Source organism: Centruroides sculpturatus, unplaced genomic scaffold (genome assembly GCF_000671375.1).
Source record: "Centruroides sculpturatus isolate CEXI.00-Female unplaced genomic scaffold, Cexi_2.0 scaffold1413, whole genome shotgun sequence".
NCBI classification, from domain to species: Eukaryota; Metazoa; Arthropoda; class Arachnida; order Scorpiones; family Buthidae; genus Centruroides; species Centruroides sculpturatus.
The window spans coordinates 80,580-106,970 of record NW_019385550.1 but is presented as its reverse complement, the minus strand read 5'-3'; the positions used below and the strand labels follow the sequence as shown (position 1 = coordinate 106,970).

At 34.6% G+C, this 26,391-nt stretch overlaps 1 protein-coding gene across 1 annotated transcript; it reads left to right on the top strand.

Annotated features, from left to right (window-relative positions):
* Positions 1-5,685: 5,685 nt before the first annotated feature.
* Positions 5,686-23,067, top strand: LOC111640019 (protein unc-13 homolog D-like). Its single transcript, XM_023386024.1, has 27 exons — positions 5,686-5,996; positions 7,317-7,424; positions 10,157-10,213; positions 10,293-10,353; positions 10,433-10,592; positions 11,133-11,249; positions 11,321-11,402; positions 11,533-11,637; positions 12,036-12,131; positions 12,212-12,312; positions 12,377-12,545; positions 14,647-14,771; positions 14,978-15,068; positions 15,145-15,351; positions 15,412-15,569; positions 15,641-15,794; positions 15,871-15,936; positions 19,353-19,427; positions 19,516-19,614; positions 19,692-19,949; positions 20,917-21,057; positions 21,151-21,183; positions 21,265-21,420; positions 21,495-21,582; positions 22,391-22,553; positions 22,625-22,835; positions 22,921-23,067. The coding sequence occupies exons 1-27, from the start codon at positions 5,994-5,996 to the stop codon at positions 23,050-23,052; spliced, it is 3,216 nt and encodes a 1,071-aa protein (XP_023241792.1). The 5' UTR covers positions 5,686-5,993; the 3' UTR covers positions 23,053-23,067.
* The last annotated feature ends 3,324 nt before the right edge of the window (positions 23,068-26,391 follow it).

The following is a 26,391-nucleotide window of genomic DNA, read 5'->3' as shown; positions in this document are numbered from 1 at the left end:
ATCAAATTAAATAATTTATAAAAATTAAAATAATAAGTATGTTTACAAAATAATTGACTATATCTATTCGCAATAGTACTGTAAAACACATCGTACTTATAGTTTAGCATTTCTGATAACAATTAATTAATTTTTGAATTTTTTTATATTTTATATATAAAATGCGAATAAAAAAACATAAATGCGTAAAACTTAATTTAAAAAATATCTGCAACTTCAGAAAACACATATATATTATAATCTATCAAAAAAAGTTAGTTAATAATAATTAAAATCGAGAAAAAAAATAAAACTTTCGAGGTAAAATAATTTCTGTGGTAAAAAGTGAGGTAAGCGATCACGTGACGCCCGTCTCCCCATCGTCTATAACCAAAACGGCCGAGGGTGAAATAAAAGCGAAAACATCAGTAGAAGTAAAAACAAACATCGGCGCGTATCTAGGACTATATATTTGAACGGGAGCGAAGATGAAACACGACACTTTGTAATTTATGCTAATTACCTTCTAATATTAAAAATTTAAAATCATCAACAAAATTATAACAAAATTAAAATTTTTTGACTAAATTCGACTACAAACATATAGTAGAACTAGATTAAAGTAAAAGTACCCGTTTTTCGACGCTAAATTTTTATTAATTAATTTTTTAAATTGGTGCCTAATTGACCGAGCGCGCGTAATTTAAATTTGATGGAGCACGCGCGTTCCGACGGGTTAATTAAGCAGATCGCCCAAGTGTTGCATTGCCATAACTAAACAACAAACAACTGAAGACCTGTTCGAGTCACCCCGCTGCTCTGGGCATTCTTATAGAGTAATATGTATATATATATATAACCGATTTTTCCACAGAACTAATCACACAGTGGATTTAAATATGGCACAACTTAGTAAAGGATTTATAACTTCCATTATATACTAACACTTTGCAACGAGATAATTCCGAGAAATGGAACTAATCAAGAAAATACTTTTCATTCCAGCGTACAACGGAAGCAATTATTGAAAACGAAACTATTCAGATGTTCTTTTTATTAAATAAATGAGGAAGTTTATTTCGAGATTTAACAAATTGAATATAAGTGTTAATGTGTTTTAATACACTTATATTAAAATAGATTAACAAATTATTCTTTGTCACTGTAATTCTGAAATCGTTTGAAATACCCTCTTATATCAAACTTGACGGGCATACGATATATTGCGAAACAATAATTTATCTCTCATTTAGTTTATATGAAATCGTATCGTTTCCTGTTTACAATTGTATCTTCGCCATTCTAAACACAAGTAGAAGGAACAGATGACAAAATAAACAAACTTGTTAAAGTTCTCGTCCTTTGAACGTGTCAGCAAGATGGGTGAAATTACAGTATTAAATATATGTATAGTTAAATCTATATATATATTATTTATCATTCGGATGTCCCCCGTAAAAATATCCCAGTATTGGATTGATTTTATTCCTACACGGCAACGTAACAATGGACGATCTGCCGAGAGGGATTCCTCCCGGGAGAATTTTTCAATGGAAAAATGGCCCTTATTTAGGTGTTACTGACACGAAGAAAATCCGGAAAACTCCACGTGACCGGCCCTTCGGCAAAGGGCCGACCACCCGGAGACCAAAAACCCGCGACCAACTGTCACTGTTCGGTGATTTTACCGACTCAGCCGATGGTGGGCCCCAGTACGGGATTGCGTGTGGCTTTCTACTGGATATTTTACCGATGTATATTTATTTGGTTATCCGTATGGGGTTTTAGAGTCATTCCTATTCGTACACAAACGCGAATGATAGTAATGTTTAGGAAATCCAGCGGCCCGATAGGCATTCCTCCCCAGATGCTGCATTCGGATTTAATGTCTAATGCAGATACGTGGTATACGTTGGTCGAAATAGTTGGGCGGTCTGCAGCAAGGCTTTTCGCGACACCAAAAGAAGACCCATATAGGTCATCAAGCGTAGTCAAAAACGTTTTACTTTTTTATGATGTGACAGGTGCAGCCTTTACGCAAAACGAAGGAAAGTGCGTACACAAATTACACTTTGATCGTTTTACCTGGGCGAAGACTTTGTCCTGTTGTGGACATCAACGGGACGAGGTACAGTTTTGTACTGTATATCCAACACACATCCAGTATGACCACGACATTGTGAATATGCGTGGGACATAGGCGATTGTTAGATCTATTTTGGCATTTTATTTTCAATGTTTCTTTTTTTTTAACGTAATTACTTTAAGCAATAAACGTTTGTTCCGTTTAATGCACATATCCCGGAATTCCTGCATCGTAGTTCGAAAGGGCGTTGACAAAAAAAAACAAACATGGGATCAACAATGGATGTATCTTGTTTATTAAGTGTTTTAATTAATTTTTTTTATCTTAATAAATCATTTTTCTTTACCAACTATTGTAATACATACCTTATTTGTTTGTTTATTGTTTGTACACAGTAATGCGACACGTGGGCGATTTGCCTCCAGGGAAGACTTTCTCCGAGAAAATTGCCACTATTTAGATGTTACAAACGTGAAGAAAACCCTAAAAAAACTCCACTTGACTCAGGCGCGAACCCGCAATTTGAGTGGACCCGATATAAATCGATTGAGCCGTGGACTCCTGAGGGTCAATCGATTTATATTGGGAGTCGAGGGGCTCACAATTTTAAATTTATTGTTAAGTTTTTTAATTATTATTTCAATTTATTCTTACTTAAAACCAGCTTTTAAGAAAGGAACTGACCTGCGGGAAGGGTGGGAACTCCTTAGTTTATATAATACAATGCTCTATCTTATAATATATACTATATAAATCCTAATAAATAACGGTCACCGACTTGGCCTACTTTCCTACTTTCACGTAGCCAAGGACACTAAAAGAGCGTATGGGATTGGATGGGTGGAAGAAGGCTACGATCTGCCAAAGGGAAATATACCTCCCGGGAGGACTTTCTATAGGAAACTCCCCCGTATTTGGGTGTTAAGGAAGGAGGTAACATTAACTAACACAATTTCTAGTGTTTGAAATTTTAAAAGATAAAAAAACAGTGAAAGAACACGGGAGCTATTGTGTATTAATTAACGTTTTATACTTTCAGGGCAGGTGGTTTTAAACTAGATTAAGGCGAAAGTGCGGATATCTAGTCGAGTGAACAAGGAAAGGAAACCAAACGCTTCAGCAGACATTTTAATAATTGTCGCTATTCAATGCCGTCATTAACTTACCTGAATCATACTAACGGGGGAAAGTTGTTTTTATTTTTATATTTGGAGTGAATCATACGTGCAAAGGACAACATCCTTTAAATTGTTCCTCTCTTTAAAAATTGGGAGAAAATTTTAATGGAAATTCTAAAATATTTTTGAACAAATGACAGATTCTATTCCCCGTGTTTACATTATAAATGGGTCATATCTGTTAAAGTAATGAAGATAAATTCTAAATCTATAGTTTTTGATGCTCTTATTATAGGATTTTTACGTGAAAATGTCAGGTATTATTTACTAAAATGGGCATTTACAGTTAGGAGTATAAATTTACAACGCGACACGTAGGAAATCTGCCGAGGGGGGCTTTCTATGGAGGAAGAATGACACCTATTTAGGTGTTATTAACGTGAAGAAAACCCGGAAAACTCCACGTGGCATGGCCAGGAGCGAACCCGCGACTTGCGTTGGGTTGCGTTGGGTGATTTTTATCCATTCGGCGGTGGGCGTGTACCGATACACATTGAGCATTAAGTATTCAAGGTATTGAGCTTTCAAAAGAGCATATTTAATTCTTTTCCGCTCTGTGGCCCATACTCATAGTGAATTTAGCCAGGCCCACAAAGAAGGCAGCGGGGACGTAGTCTGACCACCCATGAAAAATTCCTGGGAAATTGCTCACCCGGATTCGATCCCGGATCTCAAATGGACATTTAGGCATTAAGCATTAAAAAAATATATTAATATCTAAATGTCTATTTAAATTAATTGTTTTTCGTTAAAAATTACAAATTTTATTACTTTTCTAACAGCACAATTCATGCTTTTCTCCATTATAAAAAAAAATTGTTTTTTAATTTTTTAACGAGAAATTATAATGTAAGCGCCTCTAGCGACAATTTCAAGCAAATTGTAAAATCGTGCACGATTGCCACGTGACAAAAAAGACGACAATAAAGTCGTTATTTTCCTGGTAAAGATAAATAAAAGAGAAATTCTAAGAATGAAATGCTCTTTATTCTAACTTTCAGAGCTTTATTTATTTATTTTTTAATTATAAATACAAATCTTTTAAGTCCTATTCATATCCTACTGGAAATACAAGTGATCCCTTGTATCTCCTCACCCCGTCGATCTTTAACCACCAAAATTTAATAGCTTCATACCACGTAATACACCAACTCCCCTGCAAAATTTCAGAAATTTTTCGACAAAAGACACAGGAATTATTAAGCTTCGAAGTGGGTGAACACAATTGCACACCCCCAAACATCCACACACACACACACACACACAGAAGAAACACTAGACCCTAAAGAGCATCCTAAACACTTCACAGTAGCATTATAACACTTTATTAAAGTATTGTTTTGGGACATTTACACATAACATAACAAGGGATGCTAAAAATTCATTTATTAATAGGCTATATTTTAATAAATAAAAGAAAACACCACACACACACACACACACAACACTATTTCGTAGCTCGTAAATCAAATTATTATAGATATTTACTTTAAAATTTAAATGAAAAAGCTACCACGTGATGTCTTTGTCATAATAAATCACGCGACGGCACGTGACGCCAGACACAAGACTATTGTCTGTTAATCTATAGAAGTAATGTGCGGGGGATAGAAGAGCGAATCATTAAGAAACCGTGTCATATGGAACCGAATCATTATTTTAAATCGTTCATCCTGGAATGATTCGGATTGCGCCATTGATCCTACGAAATCTCACTTCCGTATAAACTCTAGCTTTTCTAAGAAAATAAGGGGGCAAAATCCTTTCGTTTTTACATTGTTATTATAGCTTTGTTAATGTAGGCTACGTTTTTTTTTTACTATCACTTTCGAATGGAAACTGGATCTTACACAAGAAACCATCGGCATATTGCAGATGGGAAGTGAAATTTAGTGTAACTAGACACGTCGTGTTACATTAAATTTCACTCCCGTGTGATGTGTTACACGAAATGGCATGTGACATTTAAACCCGAACACCGCAGATGACGTGTAAAAATCTCCCCCAATCCTCAACATTTTTACACTCGAGGCTGCAAAAAAATTGGAAGGTGTGTGTGTGGGGGGAAAGCTCGATTTTGCATACCCACTTCGAAGTTTAGTACAGTCGATCCCCCTATAACACTGCTGATAATTCCGTTTTATATGAATTCCATGTTGTACGAGTCACTTAGATTTTACAAATACGTGTGCCGTTCACGGCCCGGCACACGTATTTGTAAAATCTAAGTGACTCGTACAACATGGAATTCATATAAAACGGAATTATCAACAGTGTTATAGGAGGGATCGACTGTAATTCCTTATCTTCTTTCGAAAATTGCCGAAATTTTGCGGGGAGATTTGAGTATTAGGGGGAGTGGGGTGTATAAACAGAGAGAGATGTACAGTACTGTACGCTATATAAATGGATTTATTTAGATACAGTACAATGTTAATTAGATAAATCGATTTATATACCCCTGACGTTTAGTATATAAATCTTTATTACATACTAAATATAAATATTATAGACGAAATCGAATTAATTAAAGTCATTAGGGATATTTTTAATTTCGTTGGGTCGATTCGAGTCGGGGGAGATTTTCGAATCACATGTAAGAGGAGAAGAGAAAAACCGACCAATAATTAACGAGAACGATGTCACATTTACCGAGGAATGATTTCCCGGAACTGACGTCACAAAAAAACTCCCCATGAGTGTGTAAAAGTACAGAAGAGCTGGACGGGGAGAGTATCATTCACCTTGACATGGTAAGTCTCTTTATAGCGCATTCGTATTCCGCTTATAGCAAGCTAATTTTTAACTGTGTGATAGTACGAAACGTTTTCTAAAGTAGTTTTTTGTATTGTTATAATTTTATTATTATTATTATTAACTGCACACGTGATTTCATTATATGTATACACTCAATATATGCTTAAACTTTTTTAAATGTTTACTAAACACTATATTATACCCTTCCCCCCAATTATAAGTTGTAGGTGGAGAAAAAGTTTACTTTTTTTATATTTTAACCTTATTCTGGGGTGGAAATTTAAGGATTTGTTTCTTTCTGGAGTAGTCCTTTTATTCGGAAGATTAACTGAATAAAAAGTATCGTCACTTGGGTTCAAGGGCATCCGCTGGTTGGGACAAACGAGTCATTTGCCCTCACCTGGATCAGTCTTTCTAACCGAAGGCCAAGGGGGGGAGTTTAGAAGTTGGAACGTTATAATTAATTCTCTAAGCAGTGATGAAAATTTCTATTCTCTGCCTCACTCAGTAATACGATTGATTACGTGATATAAGCCATTGTCATTCTGGTTTAAGTAAATTGTGATAATGGGAGTACAGTATATACTCAGCTGCAACTTTTCTAAGAGGTGAATGAAGGGATATACTCAGCTGCAGCTTTTCCAGGGGTGATCAAAGGGATATACTCAGCTGCAGCTTTTCCAGGGGTGATCAAAGGGATATACATAGCTGCAACTTTTCTATGAGTGAAGGGATATACATAGCTGCAACTTTTCTAGGAGGTGAATGAAGGAATATACTCAGCTGCAGCTTTTCCAGGGGTGATCAAATATCCCTTTGATCACCCCTGGAAAAGCTGAAGCTGAGTATATCCCTTTATTCACCTCCTAGAAAAGTTGCAGCTATGTATATCCCTTCACTCATAGAAAAGTTGCAGCTATGTATATCCCTTCACTTATAGAAAAGTTGCAGCTATGTATATACTAGCCTTAGCTTTTCCAGGGATGATCAAAGGGATATACATAGCTGGAACTTTTCTAAGGGGTGAGTAAAGGAATATACAGCTTCAGCTTTTCCAGGAGTGATCAAAGGGATGTATTTCTTTGACACCTAGAAAAGCTGCAGCGGAGTCTACCCCTTCACCCACCCTTGGAAAAGTTACATCCTCGCTCGGGGTCCTGGACAAGTTTACATTTTATGGCATTATAAACTTTAACAGGGATATTTAAAGGATACAATTGGATCCATTAAACGTAAACAGCTTTAAATAATCTGTCAGGAAACCTTTTATCACATTTTGCAATATCCTGATTTCACGAATTGTTTTTATCTTACAGGATCCCGAACATCATTACATGTTTCAGGGATTAGTAAACAGCATTCTACATCCTTTAGCATCGACCAGCGTTAAAGATGCCGGAAAACTCGTCAAGCATCTTCAAGACGTAAGATTAATTACATTTGATATTTTACCTTAACAGATACCGTGTACTTTTTCTCTCCCCCCCACTCGCGCTTGGCTGAATAAATATGCATATTTGCTTCGTCACTCGAAAATATTGCGCCTACATTTCGGGTTGGTTACGATTGTTTAAATACTATTTAAGGATATTTATGTTGGCGGAAAGATTTTGAAATATTTGAATATTCTTCATTATATATCCTTGAGAATTTAATTAGTATTATAATCCATAGTTTATGTAAAATTTGACAGACAGTTGCAACGTATAATAAGTAAAAAAGGGGGATTAATAAATGAATTAATTAATATCTCCCGAAATAATCGGCCGATCTTTCCGAAAATTTCTGAAAACATTCAACTCTAATACAGAAATCTCGTAGCAAAATTTCGGGAATATTCGATAAAAAGAACAGGAGTTATTAAGCTTTAAATATGGTGTAATAGGAGCGTAAAAAGGCATCTTTTAAGGTCTCGAACCATAAAAAAAGAAAAACCTCTACTCCCTCTAATATTACTGATATTATTATAAAACAAATACTTAATTTCAGGCTATAATTCTCATCTTTATTGCGAATACAGAACTTGTTTAATTATATTAGAAAAACACCCTTGAACGTGAAGAAAAGGTCAAGGTTAGAGCCGTGTACCGAGAACAATCTTACATCAGAAGTTGCAGTCTCTTTGTGGAAGGAAACTGTAAATTGATAATTAGGATAAAAACCCGTTTAAAACGGAAGAAATTCTTCGGAACAGATCGATTTTTTTTACGGTGAAAAAGAAAACCCGTACAAAAACAGAAATCTACCGTGCCATTCCGGTTTACACAGGTTTTACTGTATTAAAAATATCTCCGGAACCGACTGCCCGATTTTCTCGAAAATTTCTAGAAACATTCCCCCCTAATACTCGAACCTGCCAGCAAAATTTCGGAAATTTTCGGCTAAAGGTACGGGAGTTATTAAGCTTCAAAGTGGCCCCACTACGTACAGATAGGCTATATAAAACCCCAACTTTGCTACAAAACCCCCAAAAAAATGCAAGTGTTTCAGGGTCATTCTCGACCGATACCCATACTTTCCCTCTGTTATACGTTATAACTTCCGTAAAATTAATCTAGTACAATTATCTAGTGTAAATGTTTATATTGTTATATCAAGCTGTTTGTTTATTATGCCATATATTTAAATTACTCACCTCCTAGCGCGTATGTTTTAAACAATAAAAACTTACTGTTATAACTCTTGACACTACTAAAAATCACTGTTTTATGGATTATAACATTAGTTAAAAGTGTTATATATAATTTTTGGTGGTTTATTATTTTTTATAGCCTGTTTAGAAGACTTTCTGTGGAAAATTAGCACCATTTAGGTGTTAGACACCTGGATTGAGATGCTAGTATTTGAATAACTGGCCTTTTTAAACAAAATAATAGTAAAACCAGAGAAATATCTCATCCTTACGTAACGAAAACAAGTATATTCAATTGTATACCTTTCAGAGAATCTATTTTACAGCAATTATCTTTCCATAGATCATTTGACGGCAATTTTTATATTATATTTTAGTTTATACATCCTCTTAGCTATTGTTCGAAAATATTTCACCTATCTTTTATCACGTTTCCTCCTTAAATTCTTCTATAATTGATCAATATTTCGAGAATTTCAGAAATTCTAAATCGGTTATGCTGCAACCGGTTTATTGTTTTCTAGTACTAGAACATACTTTTTATCTATTATTTTATTTTCCTTGCAGTTATATATAATAGGGGGAGAGAATAAAAGGTTACCTTCCTGAATATTTTCACATTTTCTTGTACTCTGGGGACCTTAAAACGTCGAGAACAGCAAAAAACCTGGGGGGTTATCCTGTGTTCATTCTCTTCAAGCTTAATAATTCCCGTGCCTTTTGTCGTGTATTCCCGAAATTTTGCAGGGAGGTTCGAGTGTTAGGGGCATTGATTCTATTAAATTTCGGTGACTAAAGGTCGAGCGTTTGGGGAGATACAGGGAATTAAGTGTCGTATCTCGAGTGGGAACGAGCTTAGTGAAGGTTTAAATCCTCCAAAAATCCTCCTTTTTTTGCCTGGAAAGTTACGCAACTCGTTTCTGGATTATTTTTTTTTCTATAATTTATCAATATTTCGTGAATTATAAGCAATCGAAATCAGGATATTAACAACCCATTCTGCAACCATTTATCGTGTTTCTTAGTACGTTACTGTACTTTATCGTTGATAAAGTGATGTTTATATTTAATATTTCACACAAAAAAGCGATTTATATACTAGTTATCAATACACGAAGCTGTTATCATTAACTGTGTAGGTGTAATTATTTATTTCTAGTGTAAATAAGTACAAATTGCAGGTATGACTTTACACATTTTAAGCGTGGAATATGTAAATAAATGTCCTTCGATGGGGGTATAAAAACTATATAAAGACGGATCCACGCGGTATATTTTACGAAATATTCTCGAATAGGATCCATTGATTTGTATTTCTTCTTGTTTACATAAGTTTAATTACAGTGAATTACATAACATTTTAACGAGTCTTTGATGATACTCCATTGTTGTTACACACACAAGGACACTTTTTTAACAGATGCTACGTTGCCAGAAATAATAATAAATTATATTATTTTTCCTAGTGTAAATTGATATAAATTCTAATAAAAATGTCGATTTTTCTTTTTTCCTATTGTTTAGGTGTTTAATATCAGAGACTCTCCCGATTTATCCCTTCTAAACAACGATAATTATAAGGTAATATGCCTATACTTTTATTAATGTATAAGTTAATTTTAATTGTAATCGTGTGTTAATAACTGTACGTAAATTACAGTGCGTGGAGTTAAAAGTAGACGTGTTGAAGGCCAGAAAACTTCGCAGTATGGACGCTAATGGTAAGTAGTGTTAAAACTAGTCGTTTATATTGTTTTTTTTTATTTATTTATTTATAAAGGAAATTGCACTTTTTTTCAGGACTTAGCGATCCTTACTGCACGTTAATGATTATAAATTCCAATAGAATCAACGAACACGGAGACGTGATGAATAATCAATACAAGAACAATAACGAAGTGGTAAAGACTAGTGTGAAAGACAAAACGCTTCAACCGATTTGGAACGAACAATTTAAACTGTAAGTGAAATTTATAATGGAAATAAATACGGAGGTGTTTCGGAATTCGAACGACGACTCGGAAATCGAACACTTTCTGGAAGTTTTGCTCGAAAAGTTCGACTTTTGGGAGCAAAATTTCGAAAGTAAAGACAGTGTGAGATATCTTTTACGGGTACGATGCGTTAACGAATGGTGTTTTATATTTTATTTTGGGATATTTAAGGATACAAACAATGCCCAACCGCGCTCGAGTTCATTGTTTTATGCGTTAATTAGTGCATTTACTTGCATTATTTTAGCTGAAATTATGATTTTTTTTATAATTAAACTTAGTATTTTGTGATTTCCCATGTTATTGACTCGAAAAGTGAACGAATAATGCTGTTAAATAGAGATTAAATTTACTTCTCTTCGTGTTTTCGGTGGGGGAAATTCACGATGCTCGATGATGTAACACTTTTTAGGATGATCCACAACTGTATAAATGTTTATTATTAATTAATTTAATTATTCCGATTTTAATTAATACGTAAAATACCAAATTCTTTTCTTTTAAAGTGAAATCAAAGACGTGTTCACGGATCAATTACTCGTTTGTATTTGGGATAGAGACGAAGAGCATACGACAGTTTGGGAAAACGTTAAGAGTGTCGAAAGACCCTCTGGTCTTATCAGGTATATTTTGTATAATTAGCTAATTAAGCTATTGTTTTAATTAATTAATTAACGTCTGAAATCGAATTTAGCTTGTGCAGACAAGTCAAAAATAATATTGGGCATAAAAAGTTTGAAGACGATTTCATCGGTGTTGTTGCCATACCCATAAAGGTTAGATATATATATATATATATATATATATTTTATATATGTTGCTTAGATATGTAACAGGATAAGTTTAAAATTAAAATAAGATAAGAAAAGAAAGGAAATAATGAGGGAACATCCGTTTAAATTGCAGGATATTCCTCCGGAAGGATGTGAATCTTGGTGGGACGTTACTACCAGGTTAAAGAAGAATGCTAAATTCGCTGGAAGTATAAATTTGCGACTTAGTTTAAAACAGGTTAACTCTTATTTATTATAATTAGGGGTCATTGAATATGTATATATGCTAATTGTCTTTTTAAATAACGATTTTTTAAAGTAATAGAAAGGTTGCGGCCGACGTTTTCAACGCAAAAACGTGTACGTCGGACGTTCAGCCCCGCCTTCCTGTGAGCCTAGAAGTTTGACAATGGCGTTTGGAACGTCAAGCATAATTCCACTGACGTTCCGAACGCCATTGTCAAACTTCTAGGCTCACAGGAAGGCGGCGCTGAACGTCCGACGTACACGTTTTCGCGTTGAAGACGTCGGCCGCAACCTCTCTAATAAAACAATAAACCTAATTCTTTGTACTAAAATATCGGAAATGTATGCTTTATCTTCTGTTTTAATCGTTATTTAATTTATTTTTAATAGAATTACGATCGCTACGACAGTGATTTGTACTCGCTAGAAGATTATTACAAAATAATCAGTGAATTAACTAGATATTCTATTTTACATTTAGACGAGGTGTGCTTCTTTCTAATCAGTCTTGTATTAATAATAAATAAATAAATAAATAAATAAAAGTAATACAATTATTTGTGTAGGACGTAGAATACTTCAACGGTGGGCTAATGCCAGAAAGCGAGAAAACACTAGAATTATTTACTAAACAGCAACAGATAATACCATCTACCGAAAAACTTATGTAAGTTAATTTTTTTATTTATATAAAAATTACTATAATTTAACATTATTTATTGGAAAATTAGGCGACTGTTAGCATTACTCGACTGGAATTCGGAAAATCGGAGGCCAACCGTTTCGGAAGAAGCCATCTTGCAAGCATTCCAAACACTCGAATTAAGTATCTCTACTAAATCTACGTGGGAATTAGTTAACGACGATGACGTACAAACACTCATTTTTAATCCTAAAGAGGTGAGCTGAACGTTTCTCGATACTTTATTTCTATTCATCCCTAAATAATTGCTACAATTATCTTTAGTAAGTCTTTAGATGGCTTCGGGAGATATTAAAGGAATGGGGCCAAATCTCCCGAACGAATGGTCCGATTTTCCCGAAAATTTCTAGAAACACTTCATCCTAATAAGCAAACCTCCCCGCAAAATTTCAGCAAGTTTCGACAAAAGACAAGGGATTTATTAAGCTTCGAAGTGAGTGAAAAAGTCACGTCCCTACACGCATACACACTAACGTCCAACCCCCCAATTTTTGCATTTCTCGACGTTTCAAGGTTTTCCGAGTGTAAAAAATGTAATAATCATGGGGGAGGGGGGTCTTTCGTCTATTTTACTCCGTTCTCGAGATTACAATAGGTCTACAGTTTTTCCAAATTGCAGCCCAGTGAAGTGAGTGGAATAATCAATACTGCGCTTTCGACTTTCGTGATGCGAAGCACGTATTTATAGATTAAATATTAAGAAATTCGCGTGTTAATCGGGACGTTTCTACACATTAATAAAGCTTAACTGTTGTAAAAATTAATGACGGCTGCCTGATAATGTAATTATAATTGATAAAGACCGACTGACAAGCTTTCGTTGCGTTGGCACGGCGAACTCGTTTGTCGTTCCCCCCCTCTGAGTGGGTGTAATGTCAATCACTTGTCACGTGTAAATTTAATTTTAATAGTTCCACTAATTTAACTACTTTGTTTATTACTAAACAGTATAAAGGAGTCGGCATACTTTAGTCTATGAAATGGTTTATTTTAACCTCATAGAGGTTAATTATAATTCGATTTTGAAGGATTAATAAAGGTGAATTAAATTGAGAGATATAAACTTAGAGGGAGAAAGGTCAGAGGATAGGACAGGAGAGAAGAACAGAGGGAGAAAAGGACAAACAGAGTGAGAAAGGATGAACTAACGGGGAGAAGGAGAAAGGTATAAACTAACAGAGGGACAGGAGAGAGGAGGAACAAACAGAAGTAGAAAAAGGAAAACCGATAGGGGGGACGGAAAGGGAAAAGGTCAAACTGAGAGAAGAACAGAGGAAGAAAAGGGCAAACCGATAGGAGGACAGAAAGGGGAAAGGGACAAACTGACAGAGGGACAGGAGAGGGGAACAAACAGAGGAAGAAAAAGGCAAACCGATAGGGGGACAGAAGGGGAAAGGTACAAACTGACAGAAGGACAGGAGAGAGGAACAAACAGAGGGAGAAAAGGACGAACTGAGAGGACCAGAAGGAGAAAGGAACAAACCGGCAGAGAGACAGAAGGAAAGAGGGACAAATTGAGAGGGAAGGGAGAACGAGACAAACTGACAGAGGACAGGATGAGAGAAGGAGAGAAAGACGGATAGAGGAAAAGAGAGAGTCTGTAATGTAATATATATATATATATATATCTGTTTGGAATTACTGTATTTCGAATTTAAGAGACGACAGGACTTTTAAAAAGTTATTTTTAAGCAAAAATTGCCGATAATTAGGAGTAAATATAGTTAAATAGAATTTAGCAGAGTAAAAACATCAAGAATGTATTTAAAATAGTTAAACAAAAATATAAAATAAACAGGAAATAGTATAAAATCTAACGAAAAAGAGTGATTAAGAATACTCCGATTTAACGTTAGGTAACTTAGAGGAGGGGGAAATTGCATTTTCAATTCGAATTAATACGATATTTTTAATTTATTAAATAAAAATACGGATTTTAAAAGAATATTTCGCTGCATATCTTTATGACGTTTTCGTCATTTATACACCCAGATCAACATTTAATTACTGATAATTATTTGATAATGTTTTGAATATAAGCTTATATATGCAGCTCCAAAAGTCGGTTAACTGTGTTTTATGCCACGTTCCATGTGTTTTCTTTTACAAAATTCACAAAAACACAATAAAAGGTACGATATTTAACGTATATCAGATGTTCGTGAGTCCTCTGCCATAAAGGAGTGGCATGAGGAGCTGTTCGGACCGTACTGTATACAAGTAGCTGACCTTTTTTTGCAAAGTTTTATATTAATATTATATAATAATGATTATAAAACTTATTTATTGTCGTTTCAGTTGGCACTATTAGATCGAATCGCCTCTACTTACGTTAAAAGCTTTTGCCAAGATGAAAAGCAATTACCCTGTTCCCTGTTTCCCCTCGATTCTCAAAGCTTCCTCTGTCTACCTGAGAGATTAAAGTAAGTTTATATGTATACATAGGCCCTAAATTATAGGCATAGATCGTCTATATTGTTACTGAATATAAACTGCACAGCTGCCCGCTTTCGTCGATAGAAGTATATTTACTCATCTGTATTTTAATATGATTGTTATAATACATCCTGGACATAATTAGCCTTAACAATACGTTAATAAATTGATAAAAATATATTAATATTTTCAGGATACTGGAACGTTTGACATCACTAGAAACGGGTCACGAGGTGTTGAATTTTAGGAAGGAACTAGTGAAGCAATTGGAGATGAGGTTAAAGGTCAGGAAACAATCGAAAACGTTAGATTTGCCTGTCAATTTTTTTTTTGTATTTACCAATTGTTTATACGATTCAGAAAGACATACGAGAATGGATAGATAACAACACGAAGATCAGCAACGACGAAGGCAGAGATACAGTCTTACAAGACATGACTGACCTGACTATGCTGTTAGTAAATATCACAAAGAACTGTTCGTGCGGGCAGTTATTATCAGAGCTTCCGTTTTCAAAATGGGGGTTCGGATATCAGAAAGAAATGGCCATAGCTATCGACGAAAAGGTAAACTGTATGGCCTACTCTTACAGCTGTAATTCTATCTCTTACGTTGTTTTTCTTTAGATGCACGACATATGCAGAGGTGTAATGAGTCGTATGGACCATTACCAAAATCGCTACAAGGACTACCACGTGAATATCAAAGACAGTAGCGCTCTGTGCCATACTTACTACATAACGCTGAAAAAATTAGTACAAGTTTTAAGGCGCAATATAACGAGGTTTGTTGTCACGTAAACTGTAGTAACTGTCGAAAATCGTGATTATAAAACAATTAAATGATATATTTTAGGGACCAACAGACCGAATGTCAACCGCCGAAGCTTAAATTATCGGAATTCCACGGTTGGTTTAACGAAAGTTTCTTACACCTTCTGCAAGCATTCCGTTCGGAATGTTACTTAAGAACGACTAGAGCGGTAGAATTAGACACAAGATCTACTTTGGTAGTATTAATTTGTCTTAATTCGTTAATTTAAAGGTGTTTTTTATATTAATTTGAGTCATTTAATTGTCTTTCAGATAAATGAAGATGGCGGAGGACACTTTTCTAATTCGGCAGTTTATGTGTTGAGTTGTTTTGCGGAAGTAAGTTAATTGTTGAATAATCTATAACTGTAAATTACGTGTGAAAATATGCTATATACGGCGTAATTTGCACCGGAATGTTGTCATCGTTCATCCGTGGTAATTTGTTTCTTCCGTCTTTACTATCGATGGAAACACGTTGCTACAGCCGTTTTAAGTGTTAATATTATAGTAAATGTTTTAAATAATTATCACTAATGTCAGGAATTATGTGAAATCTATAACTGCAAATTCAGTAACTGTTAGAGCAATCCCTCCTCTCGAAGAGGTTCTATCTTTACTTACTTGTTAGTGATCTCTTCGCTAGTTATGCGTTTACGGTGGATCAGAAATGTTGCTCTTAGTATTCGTATTATTTTTCATTGAATTTTCCTTTTCCTGGTTTCTTTTCTAATGCGAATGTCATCTGACCGAATGTCCTAAAATAATTTAACGTTGGCATTCTACTGGTCCATAATTTGAAGGTTATGTCTCCTCCCAGGCTCTTTGATAGACATCTATTTCTAATATATGATGCGGTATATACAGCCTCTGCCCAAAAGCATTCTCTCAATCCTGCCTGGAGTAGCATGCAACATCCCATTTCCACTAGTGTTCTATTTCTTCTCTGTGTGATGCCATTCTGTTGTGGTGTGTAGCAGGATGTTTTTTCATGCCTTTATGTTTCAGGAAGTTCTGAAATTCTCTATTAGTATACTTGGTTCCGTGTCACTTCTTATTTTCTTTATCTTTTTTCCTGTTTTATTTTCTACAAAGGTTAGGTATGTTTTGAATTTCTCGAGAGCTTCACTTTTGTTTTTTATGAAATATATTTCACACCATCTAGAATAATCATCAATAAACGTGATGAAATATTTCGATCCACTCAATGATGAGGTTCTCATTGGTCCACAAATGGCGGTATGGATCAGTTTTAATATCTGAATCCTTTTTCGTTTCGCTTCAGAAATGGTGATCTGGTTTGTTTCCCTCTTATGCAGATCTCACAGGGGTCAAGTTCTCTTTTCACCTTATATTTAGTCCTCTGACCTTTAGGTTGTTGTCCATGTGCCATACATCCCTTTCGTTTAAGTGACCTAAGCTTTCGTGCCACCTTTTCATTTTATTGTTTGAGAGAGTTTAGTTCCTCCCACTTTTCTTTCACATAGTATAGTCCTCCTTCTTTAAATGCTCGCATGTGTACACTTTTGGTTTTCGGATCCATAATAGTTGCTCTATTCTTTTTGAATAGTACACTGAATCCATGATCAGTTATCATCCCAACTGACAATAGATTGGTTTTTAGTTCTTGTACGAAGAGTGTATTTTCCAATTTGGCTTGAAATCCGCCTTTTGTTTCAATTATTACATCACCACTTCCTTTGATTTCCATTGTAGATGAGTTGACCAAGTTTAATTCACTTATGTGGGATGTTTCAACATTAGAAAATCTTGCTTTATCATTTCACATGTGTGATGAAGTAGTGGCCGGATGGCCGAGTGGTCAAGATGGCAGCCTAGCACTCTGGGGGACCTGGGCTCGAATCCGGACGGGTCAAAAAATCACCAGGAATTTTTCAGGGGGTGGTCTGTTCAGCTATGTTGGGCCCTGTCCCTCACCACCCAGCATCCCCATTATGGGCTTGGTCGAACCCATAATTTGTTTGCAAAAAAGAGGCCTGCTTAGTGCCCACAGGGAGGAAAGAGTTAAAAAAAATGTGTAATGAAGCATCTGAGTTGAGATACCATTTAATAAGATTCTCTTTCCCTTCATTTGCCGTAATATTAGCATTATATCACTCCTGTTTTCGTGTAGTTAATATTGTAGTCATAGCTCTATGTGGTTTCCGTTTGTTTCTGTCCCAGCAGTCTCTCGCCTTATGGCCTATCCTTCAACAGTTATGGCATCTGAATTTGAATGGCCCCTTATTTTCTGATTGTTTCGTCCGTTGTTTGCTTATATACAGCGCACCCAAATTCTTCGAATCATCGGTATCGTCATTTCGTTTTCGTGCCTCATACTCGTCTATTAGTTTTATTTTGAGTGTGTATGGCAAAAGAAGTTTCTCTTGTGTTTCGATAGCGATTCGGAATTGTTTGAACAAGTCCGGTATACTATATAACAGTAGTACAGTTAAGATATTTTAAATGGTTTTAGGTCTGTATAGATAGAAACAATATAAACCGAATCTTCCCAGATACCAGCCAAGATGCACAAAAGAAGAACAAGCAAGAATCCTACTCAATTAAGTAAAATCCTCCAAAAGAATCATTTAAAACAGAACAAATCCGAAACCTATAATCAAAAAACAAATTAAAACAAACTCCTGTCAAGACAGCAGAAATAAACAAAAGGTTCAATCTACTCTCTTGAATAACAAAAGAAAAGTCAACATATGAAAAGAGAATCTCAACAAAAGCAGAATGCTTTTAGTTATAAACATATGATTCATTAATTATAAAAATTACATCTCATTTTGTATCGGTTAAAACTAAAAAGAATGAACAGATAAATCTAAAAATTATTAGAGTTTAAAAATATAAAACAGTGTATTTAATAAATTGCCGATTCAAATAGACAAAGAAACTAGTTCGCATTTGAAAACACAACATCTACATATGTAAGAGTCAAAATATGTTAGTTTGTTTGTTTGTTACGCAAAGGGTTCTATACAGTTCAAAGTCTCCGCACCAAATTAGGCACGAATATTCTTCGACATTCCAGAAAGAATACTGTGTTGTCCCCCATCCCCAATCACCTCGAAATCCCACTCTTCTTAACTAAAGTCTGAGCATTTTTTTTTTTTTTTGGTGTTTTGCCACTTTATTATTGTAAATACCCAATTCATAAATGTACATTTTAGTTACTAATGATACCATTTATCGTCCTTTCCCAACCTAACCTCACCAACCCACTTCCTTAAAAGCCCGTGCACACACTGCCAGTTGATTTTAAAATTATGCATAAGTATTTTGAATATTTATAAATATTTATAAATAAATAATTTATAAATAAATAAATTTTGTACCCAGCAAATGCTAAGGGAAGCTAAAAGCAGTAAAACTTGAATATTCTTGTACAGTTGTCCCTTGATAGTCCGACGTTTTGTAATCCGACATGCTCAGAAGTCCCGTCAAGGTCATTGTACTCCCCGTCCCCGTTACGTGTTCTGCTTGCACAGAAGCATGTCACAACATGAATCTCCCCACTCAATTCTTACACGAAGACACACATTTCTTGTGTTTTCCGTGAGCAGTTCTGTTCGAACAGTTGGAGTAAGGAATATTGTAGGCTACTGCTAAAAAACAATGCCAAATATGTAATCACTTTCGGTAATCCGACACCCTTTGGTCCCACACCTGTTGGACTATCAAGTGACAACTGTATTTACTATCAGTGTGTGATAAATTCACACGAAAACTCTTTTGATGTTTAGATACTGACCGAATGGAAACAATTGGGACTGGAGCAGAAGGAATTACACTTTGCATTTCTAATTAAACTAACAGATGTGAGTAGCTTATTTCAAATTGATAGACATTAAATAATAATATTAAGTTAATAACTTATTATTTACACTTATTTTTTGCGTAAAATAGGTTATTTGCGACGCAACGAAGCTATACACTGAAATGATGGAGCAAAAAGCACTTACGTATTGTAAAAATTGTGCTGGGCAGTTTATAGTTCCTATGCAGGTACGGTATATAATATTTTCTACGGTGAAAATTATGAAATCTCGACTTTTAGGTCTTAAAAAAATTAATTATTTTAGGTGTGTACATCGTTAAATAACATCGATCATGTCTGGGATTATGTAAAAGTCTTACCTGATAAAATGACTTGGGAGGAAATGGAGCCAGATGAAGAAATCAAGGGACAAACTTTGGAAGTTTTACACAAACTGCTGGACAGCACGGAAAAACAAGTGGAACACATCAAAGAAAGGATATTAAATTCTGTTCTGGAATATATATATATTAACGTTAGAAAAGAAATCCAAAATTGGTTAAAAATATTTAATCAAAGTAAGGTAAGTGAAGTATATCATATACCCTATTGAAATTGAATATTTAATACATTACTGCCTAATTAACTATGATTAAAAGTAAACTGTGTCCCAAAAGTCTCCACAAATAGAGCCAACCAGTGGTCAAATAGACATAAACCACTAAATACTTTTCGTTGGTCGCAGGTTTGCACCTGACCAACGAGCCACAAAACTAAATAGATTCGAGGAAAACATCCTGTATTTAAACTTATTTCTCTACATTAATATACAGTAGACCTCCCTATAACACGGGTTCTTATAATACGGATTTGTATAACACGGCGAAAAAATTGCGATCGTATTCGTATAAACACGCTAAAAGAGTCTCGTATAATACGGTAAAACGTCATCGCCGACTCGTGTCGCAACAGGATTGGTCGATTCTAGACCTATAGCGGATATTGCACAAACCGTTGAGTTTAAACGAGCAGCGGACCTACTAAAAACTATTTATTATTTAACGTCCATAAAAATTATATTTTTATTAATGATGTTTCCAAAGTTCAGCGAATTTAACTTATCAGGAAACACGCGCCCGCCGTTAGATGCGCCGCTCCGCGACGAAAACAAGCTTAAGCAATGGCGTCGTCGAACGGTGCACGCTCGGTAAGTAATCCTACAATTTTTTCTTTATAGCATAGTTTACATGAATTATTCCCAAAAAATTATACGTATTTTGGAAATGTTGAGTGGAATTAGTCTAGAATCGATTAATTTTATGGAAGAAAAACCTTTCAAACAGCCGTAGTCTCTAAACTGCACACGTGCCGGGATGTGATTGGCTCCTGAATTTAAGTGACTCGTAAAACACGGAATTCATATAAAACGGAACGTATCTACCGTGTTATAGGGGAGTCTACTGTATACGCTTGTCTATTATCTATAGATTTACTAAAAGCATTTACGTTATAAACTATATTTTACTTAAATTTATACCATTTTTATTTAGGACGAGCAAAAACTAATTGCTTACATCGATAAAAATTTATGCATTTTACATCAAAATACGAGGAATAACATTTGTAACATAATCTATCCTAAGTTATGGGATTTCATTTTAACCGAAACTTCCGGTGGATTTCAAGCTGGAGTAAGGAATATAACTTTTAAAATATTCATTTTTAAATAATGAAAATTAAAAAAAAAAGAATGTTTTAAAGTAAACCGTATATTTAAATTCTAGTTGAAACCGGAATATGCCAGAACTATCAACAAAGTAAGTCAAATTTCAGCATATTTTTTTTAAAAAGTTTCGTTTACTTTAAAGCACAGTTAACTTTATAATTAATAATTACAGAATTTAAAGGCATCACACGATTACTTATTATATCTGGGAATGGACGAAACGTGTAGTAGAGAAATTCACGAAGACTTAACAAGAATTCTTAAGCTCAATTCCTATTCTTCTATCGAGCTTCAACTGGAATATTATTATGAGCTTTCGTGCAATGTAGTCAGTAAGATGTTCATAAAATTTCTTCATAAAAATTTCAATTTCATTTTAAACTTCGTGTGTATTTTGTACAGAAAACGCCCTTGGAATATATTGGGCACGTAGCTTTCAGATCGGGTTTTAAAGAAATTACTAAAGGAACTATTGACATAGTTGTCAAAGGTTAGTTCTATAAACGTTTATTGTTTTACACGTTCAAAATATTGATTTCATCGTCACGCAAACTTCTCCAAGAAATACAAATATGTAATAATTAACACTGTACTTCATAACGCGCTAAAAATACACCAAATATCTTCAAGCCCATCATCCAGAAAGGATGGACAGCGGGAAAAAAGATATTACACCCGTAAAAATCATTCATTACACACCTTCCTGTCCAGATGCACCTCTTTTGCTTCAGAAACACGTGCCTCTTCTGGCCTACTTAAATTCTTTCGTTCTTTTAGATACCATTCCTTATCTCGCTTCCCTTCTACCTTTCTCACGTATACTCTCTTCAGCAATTCAGCTCTCTTCTTCAGCAATCTCTTCTACCTTTCTCACGTATACTCTCTTCAGCAATTCAGCTCTCTTCTTCAGCAATCTCTTCTATCAGCTCTTCTCAGCTCTCAATCTCTTCTTCAGCAATCTCTTCTACCTTTCTCACGTATACTCTCTTCAGTAATTCTTCTGAATTGCGTGAATATACGTGAGAAGATTTACACACCTTTTGAACTACGCTTTCTTTCACCCCACGTTCCTCCAGCAATTGTTCGTTTCTCACACAGTTTTTCCGCGTTAAAAATTAAAGATATAATGTAATGGAATCATTTAGATTAAGTTATATCTTTAGCATCAAGGACACACAAAGTTCGTGCTTTACTGCACCTCTGTTATCACGACGTTGACGCTTCACTAAGTACTTTCGTAGCATATAAATTCAAAAAAAAACCTCGGTGTTAAGTTAATATCGTGTTATATTTTTCAGTTTTAAACGCACAAAACTTGCCAAAACAGGATTACTCCGGTTCGTGCGATCCATTTGCAGTCATAGAATTATGCCCCCAAGTCATGTTCCCCGGATTCAGACCGCAAAGGACAAAGACTTTATACCAAATTCAGGATCCAGTTTGGGATGAAACTTTCGTATTGTAAGTACCTTTTCGAGGATTTATTTCTGTTATATCAACGCAATGACATAATCAAATTCCATTTATTCCAGTGCTAATTTACCTTCTACCATACTCTCAATGAAAGGAGCCGTGATACATTTTATGATAATGGATAAGGATACCGTATCGAGCGATTTTACCGGTGAATTCTTTGTCAAATTAGAATCCATATTGGACATGAGTAAATTAGCTTCCATTGATTTTCTACCCGTTCAGATGATCCCGTTAAAACATTATACAAATGAACAAAATACATTTTATGTAAGGCCGTGTGGATTTTACAATTATTTGTTAACGAAATCGTGTTAAAATTCTTATTGTTAATTTTAATTTCTTTCTTTTTTAGGTAATAGAAAAGAGATCTTCGTGGGATAAACATTCAAAATTATTCATGCAGACACGTGTAAAGTATCTTAGAGAAGAGCAACAAAACCGATCCTGTTCGGCTAAAAAGATCACGTGCTGTATTTTTTCGTAAATTATAAAATTATCTTGTAAATATATTGTAAATATTCTTATTAAAATGTTATTTATATTATTTAAAAAATGCAGCATAACTTTTAAATGCTAATAACGTGTAAAATCTTAAGTTCAATCGCACTCGAGATACGACAAGTGACCACCCCCATATCTCCCCACACCCTCGACCTTTAACCAACAAAATTTAATAGCAACAATGCCCATATTACGCCAACCTCCCTGCAGAATTTCGAAAATTTTCGACAAAAAACACGGGAGTTAATAAGTTTTAAAGTGGGTGAACGAAATCCTGCCTTCCCCCCACACACACATATAAATGCATACATAAAACCCCCGAATACCTCGCCAATGGGGTTTTCCGGGCTTTACGTTTGTAACAGTTAAATAGGAGGATAAAAAGTAATGATTTAATAATAAAAATCTGAAATTACGTCTGTAAGGAATACGGAAGCGCATTCTACACGTATTCAATTGTATATTTAATTATTGGTATTAGATTTTTACGCGTAAAGCTAGCAAATAAGTAGACCCCCCTATAACACTGTAGATAATTCCGTGTTATATGAATTCCGTGTTGTACGAGTCACTTAGATTTTACAAATACGTGAACCGTTCACAGCCCGGCACAAAATCTAAGTGACTCGTACAACATGGAATTCATATAAAACGGAATTATCAACAGTGTTATAGGGGTGGTCTACTGTATTACTATCACAATTTGTTTTTCAGGCGAAATAACATTCGTACCTTTTGTATTATTTATTTACGTAAATATTTAGCCACTCCGTGAATGATTTTAATTATAAAATATTGTATTAATTACGCATTTAATCGCAAAAAAAGAAGAAGAAAAAACATGCTTATAGAAGGAAATAGAACAAGAAATGGCCTTAAAAAAGAATAACAATTGACGAAGAGAAGATAAGAAAAAAAGTAAAAGGAAAGAATAACAAACGGTTATTTGTTTCTTCATACAATTCGATTTCCTAGAATTCATTACGAAAATCTTTAGTAATTTCTTTTACGTTTATTAAAACTGACTGAGGAGTTGAGGGAGTGAGGGATTGGAGAGGGTGATACGTAACGTTTTATAAGGATTTCAATAAGAGTTTTTCCAATTAGGATCATCATTTAATTAAGGTTATCAATGTTTTCTGTCATGGATAAAAGTGAATAAATTCTAAGATTAATCGTCACCTAATTCAAGTACTTCTTACACAGTTTAAATACACTCACGACACTGACCTACTTCACAAACATAATATATAAAAGTCTATATAATTTATGAGGAAAAGGAGTGTTCGAGAAAAGGTAATACGATGATTAATTAGAGGCAATGAATAAAATTATTAATTCTATTCACTGTATCTGTAATTATTAACGACAAGAATGAAGTAATGTATGAAAAAAAATTTCATTCTTGGAATATAAATAATAGGAAAACATGTCAGTTTATATCGTTTTAATGAAAGAATTTAACCTTCTTAAACATAAATTAATATAGGAAAACGATTAGAATAATGATAAATACCGTGGTATTCTTCGTAATTTTTTTTGTTTACGTTTACTAAATTAATAAAATATGCTTATTCGATTAATAAAATTTTTACAATAGAACGTATTAATCACTACTCTCTAATACGTTCTAAATGCCTGACGAATACATTTTTCAAGCCTTTGAGGCCAACCTGTTTTATCGAATAATTTATGTCTTGTTGTCTGAAATGATTTACAAGCGAAAATCCTACGTATTCTTCTGTTAAAAATATATAAATAAAGTATACAACATAAACTATATATAAAAATAATTCTTGTATTTATATTAATTGGGCTGAAATTTCCGAATTTCAGCCCAATTGTGTCAGTGGGTCTGAAATTTACCTGTAGCTTCCCATTGTCGTTCGTCCTTCTTATATCAGGTGGATACATGAAAATCCGTGGGTATGTAGGTATGTATGTGTATGCGTTGGCGCATATTTCGCTTAATATCTCAGGATGGTGGCTTGTATATGAAAGACACGGATGCTGGTGATTAAAGGTGGAGAGGGTGAGGAGATAAAGATGGTGAAATCCTCACTAACAGAAGAAGTTTTTAAGTCCAGTGTTTTATGTTATAAGCGAACACCCACTGAACACAGTAGGTGTTCGCTTATAACATAAAACACTGGACATTTAATTTTAGCATTTTTTCTGATATAAATTACATTGTCAAAGTAATTTCTTTGTGTTTTTTTCCTTAAAAACTTCTTCTGTTAGTGAGGATTTCACCATCTTTATCTCCTCACCCTCTCCACCTTTAATCACCAGCATCCGTGTAATATTAATAATATTACAGTAGACCCCCCCATAACGCGAAGATACGTTCCTCGTTATACGAATTTCGCGTTGTAGGAATCCTTGGGCTGTGATTGGCTCATGTGTTTGACACGTGTGAAGTTTACGGACTACGGTTGTGTGAAAGGTTTTCTTCCATAAAATTAATCGATTCTAGATTAATTCGACTTAACATTTCCAAAATACGTATATTTTTTTTTTGGAAATAATCCGTATAAACTACGCTATAAACAAAAAATTGTAGGATTACTTACCGAGTGTGCACCGTTCGACATCGCCGTTGCTCAAGCTTGTTTTCGTCGCGGAACAGCGCAGCAAACCGCGGTCGCGATTTCTGATGTTATTTTTCTGCGAAAACTTCGTTGACCGTTGGAGACATCATTAATATAAATAATTTTAATGGCCGTTGAATAAGAAATGTTTCTTTCACAAGAAATTTATAAAATTACCGTACTGTATTAGACTTACGGTACCTAATTTACATACTGTACAGACGATAGCTCGCCTAAACTTTCCGTAGCGTGGCGCTAGACGGAGGAAACTATACATATAATTATAATAAAGTTAAAATAAATTAAGTTAATATATAATTATATGTACAGTACCTAATTTATATATAATTTGTATATAATACTGTACAGACGATAGTTAAACTTAACTTACCCGCCTAAACTCTCCGTAGAGTGGCGCTAGACGGCGGAAAATAGTTCGGCTGCTCGTCCGCGATGACGAGTTGACGATGACGTTTTACCGCGTTTTACGCGTCCCCTTTAGCGTCTTTGTACGAATACTGACGCAATTTTTTCGCCTCGTCATAGGAATCTACGTTATTGGTACCCGCGTTATAGGGAGGTCTACTGTACATTAAATTAAATAGTAACAATTTCAAGAGTTGAGTAAGGGCTCGCAACCTCGTATATAAGAAGAGGGGCGATTTTTGTATCTATTTTAGAGTGTTATATGTGTAAAATACGATATATAATTGGAATTCTATAGTAATTTT

Excerpts from the sequence above, each read along its gene's own strand:
- LOC111640019 (XM_023386024.1), top strand. Across the intron at positions 19,428-19,515 it reads TTCTAATTAAACTAACAGAT|GTTATTTGCGACGCAACGAA; the intron begins GTGAGTAGCTTA and ends TGCGTAAAATAG. Across the intron at positions 19,950-20,916 it reads AAATATTTAATCAAAGTAAG|GACGAGCAAAAACTAATTGC; the intron begins GTAAGTGAAGTA and ends ATTTTTATTTAG.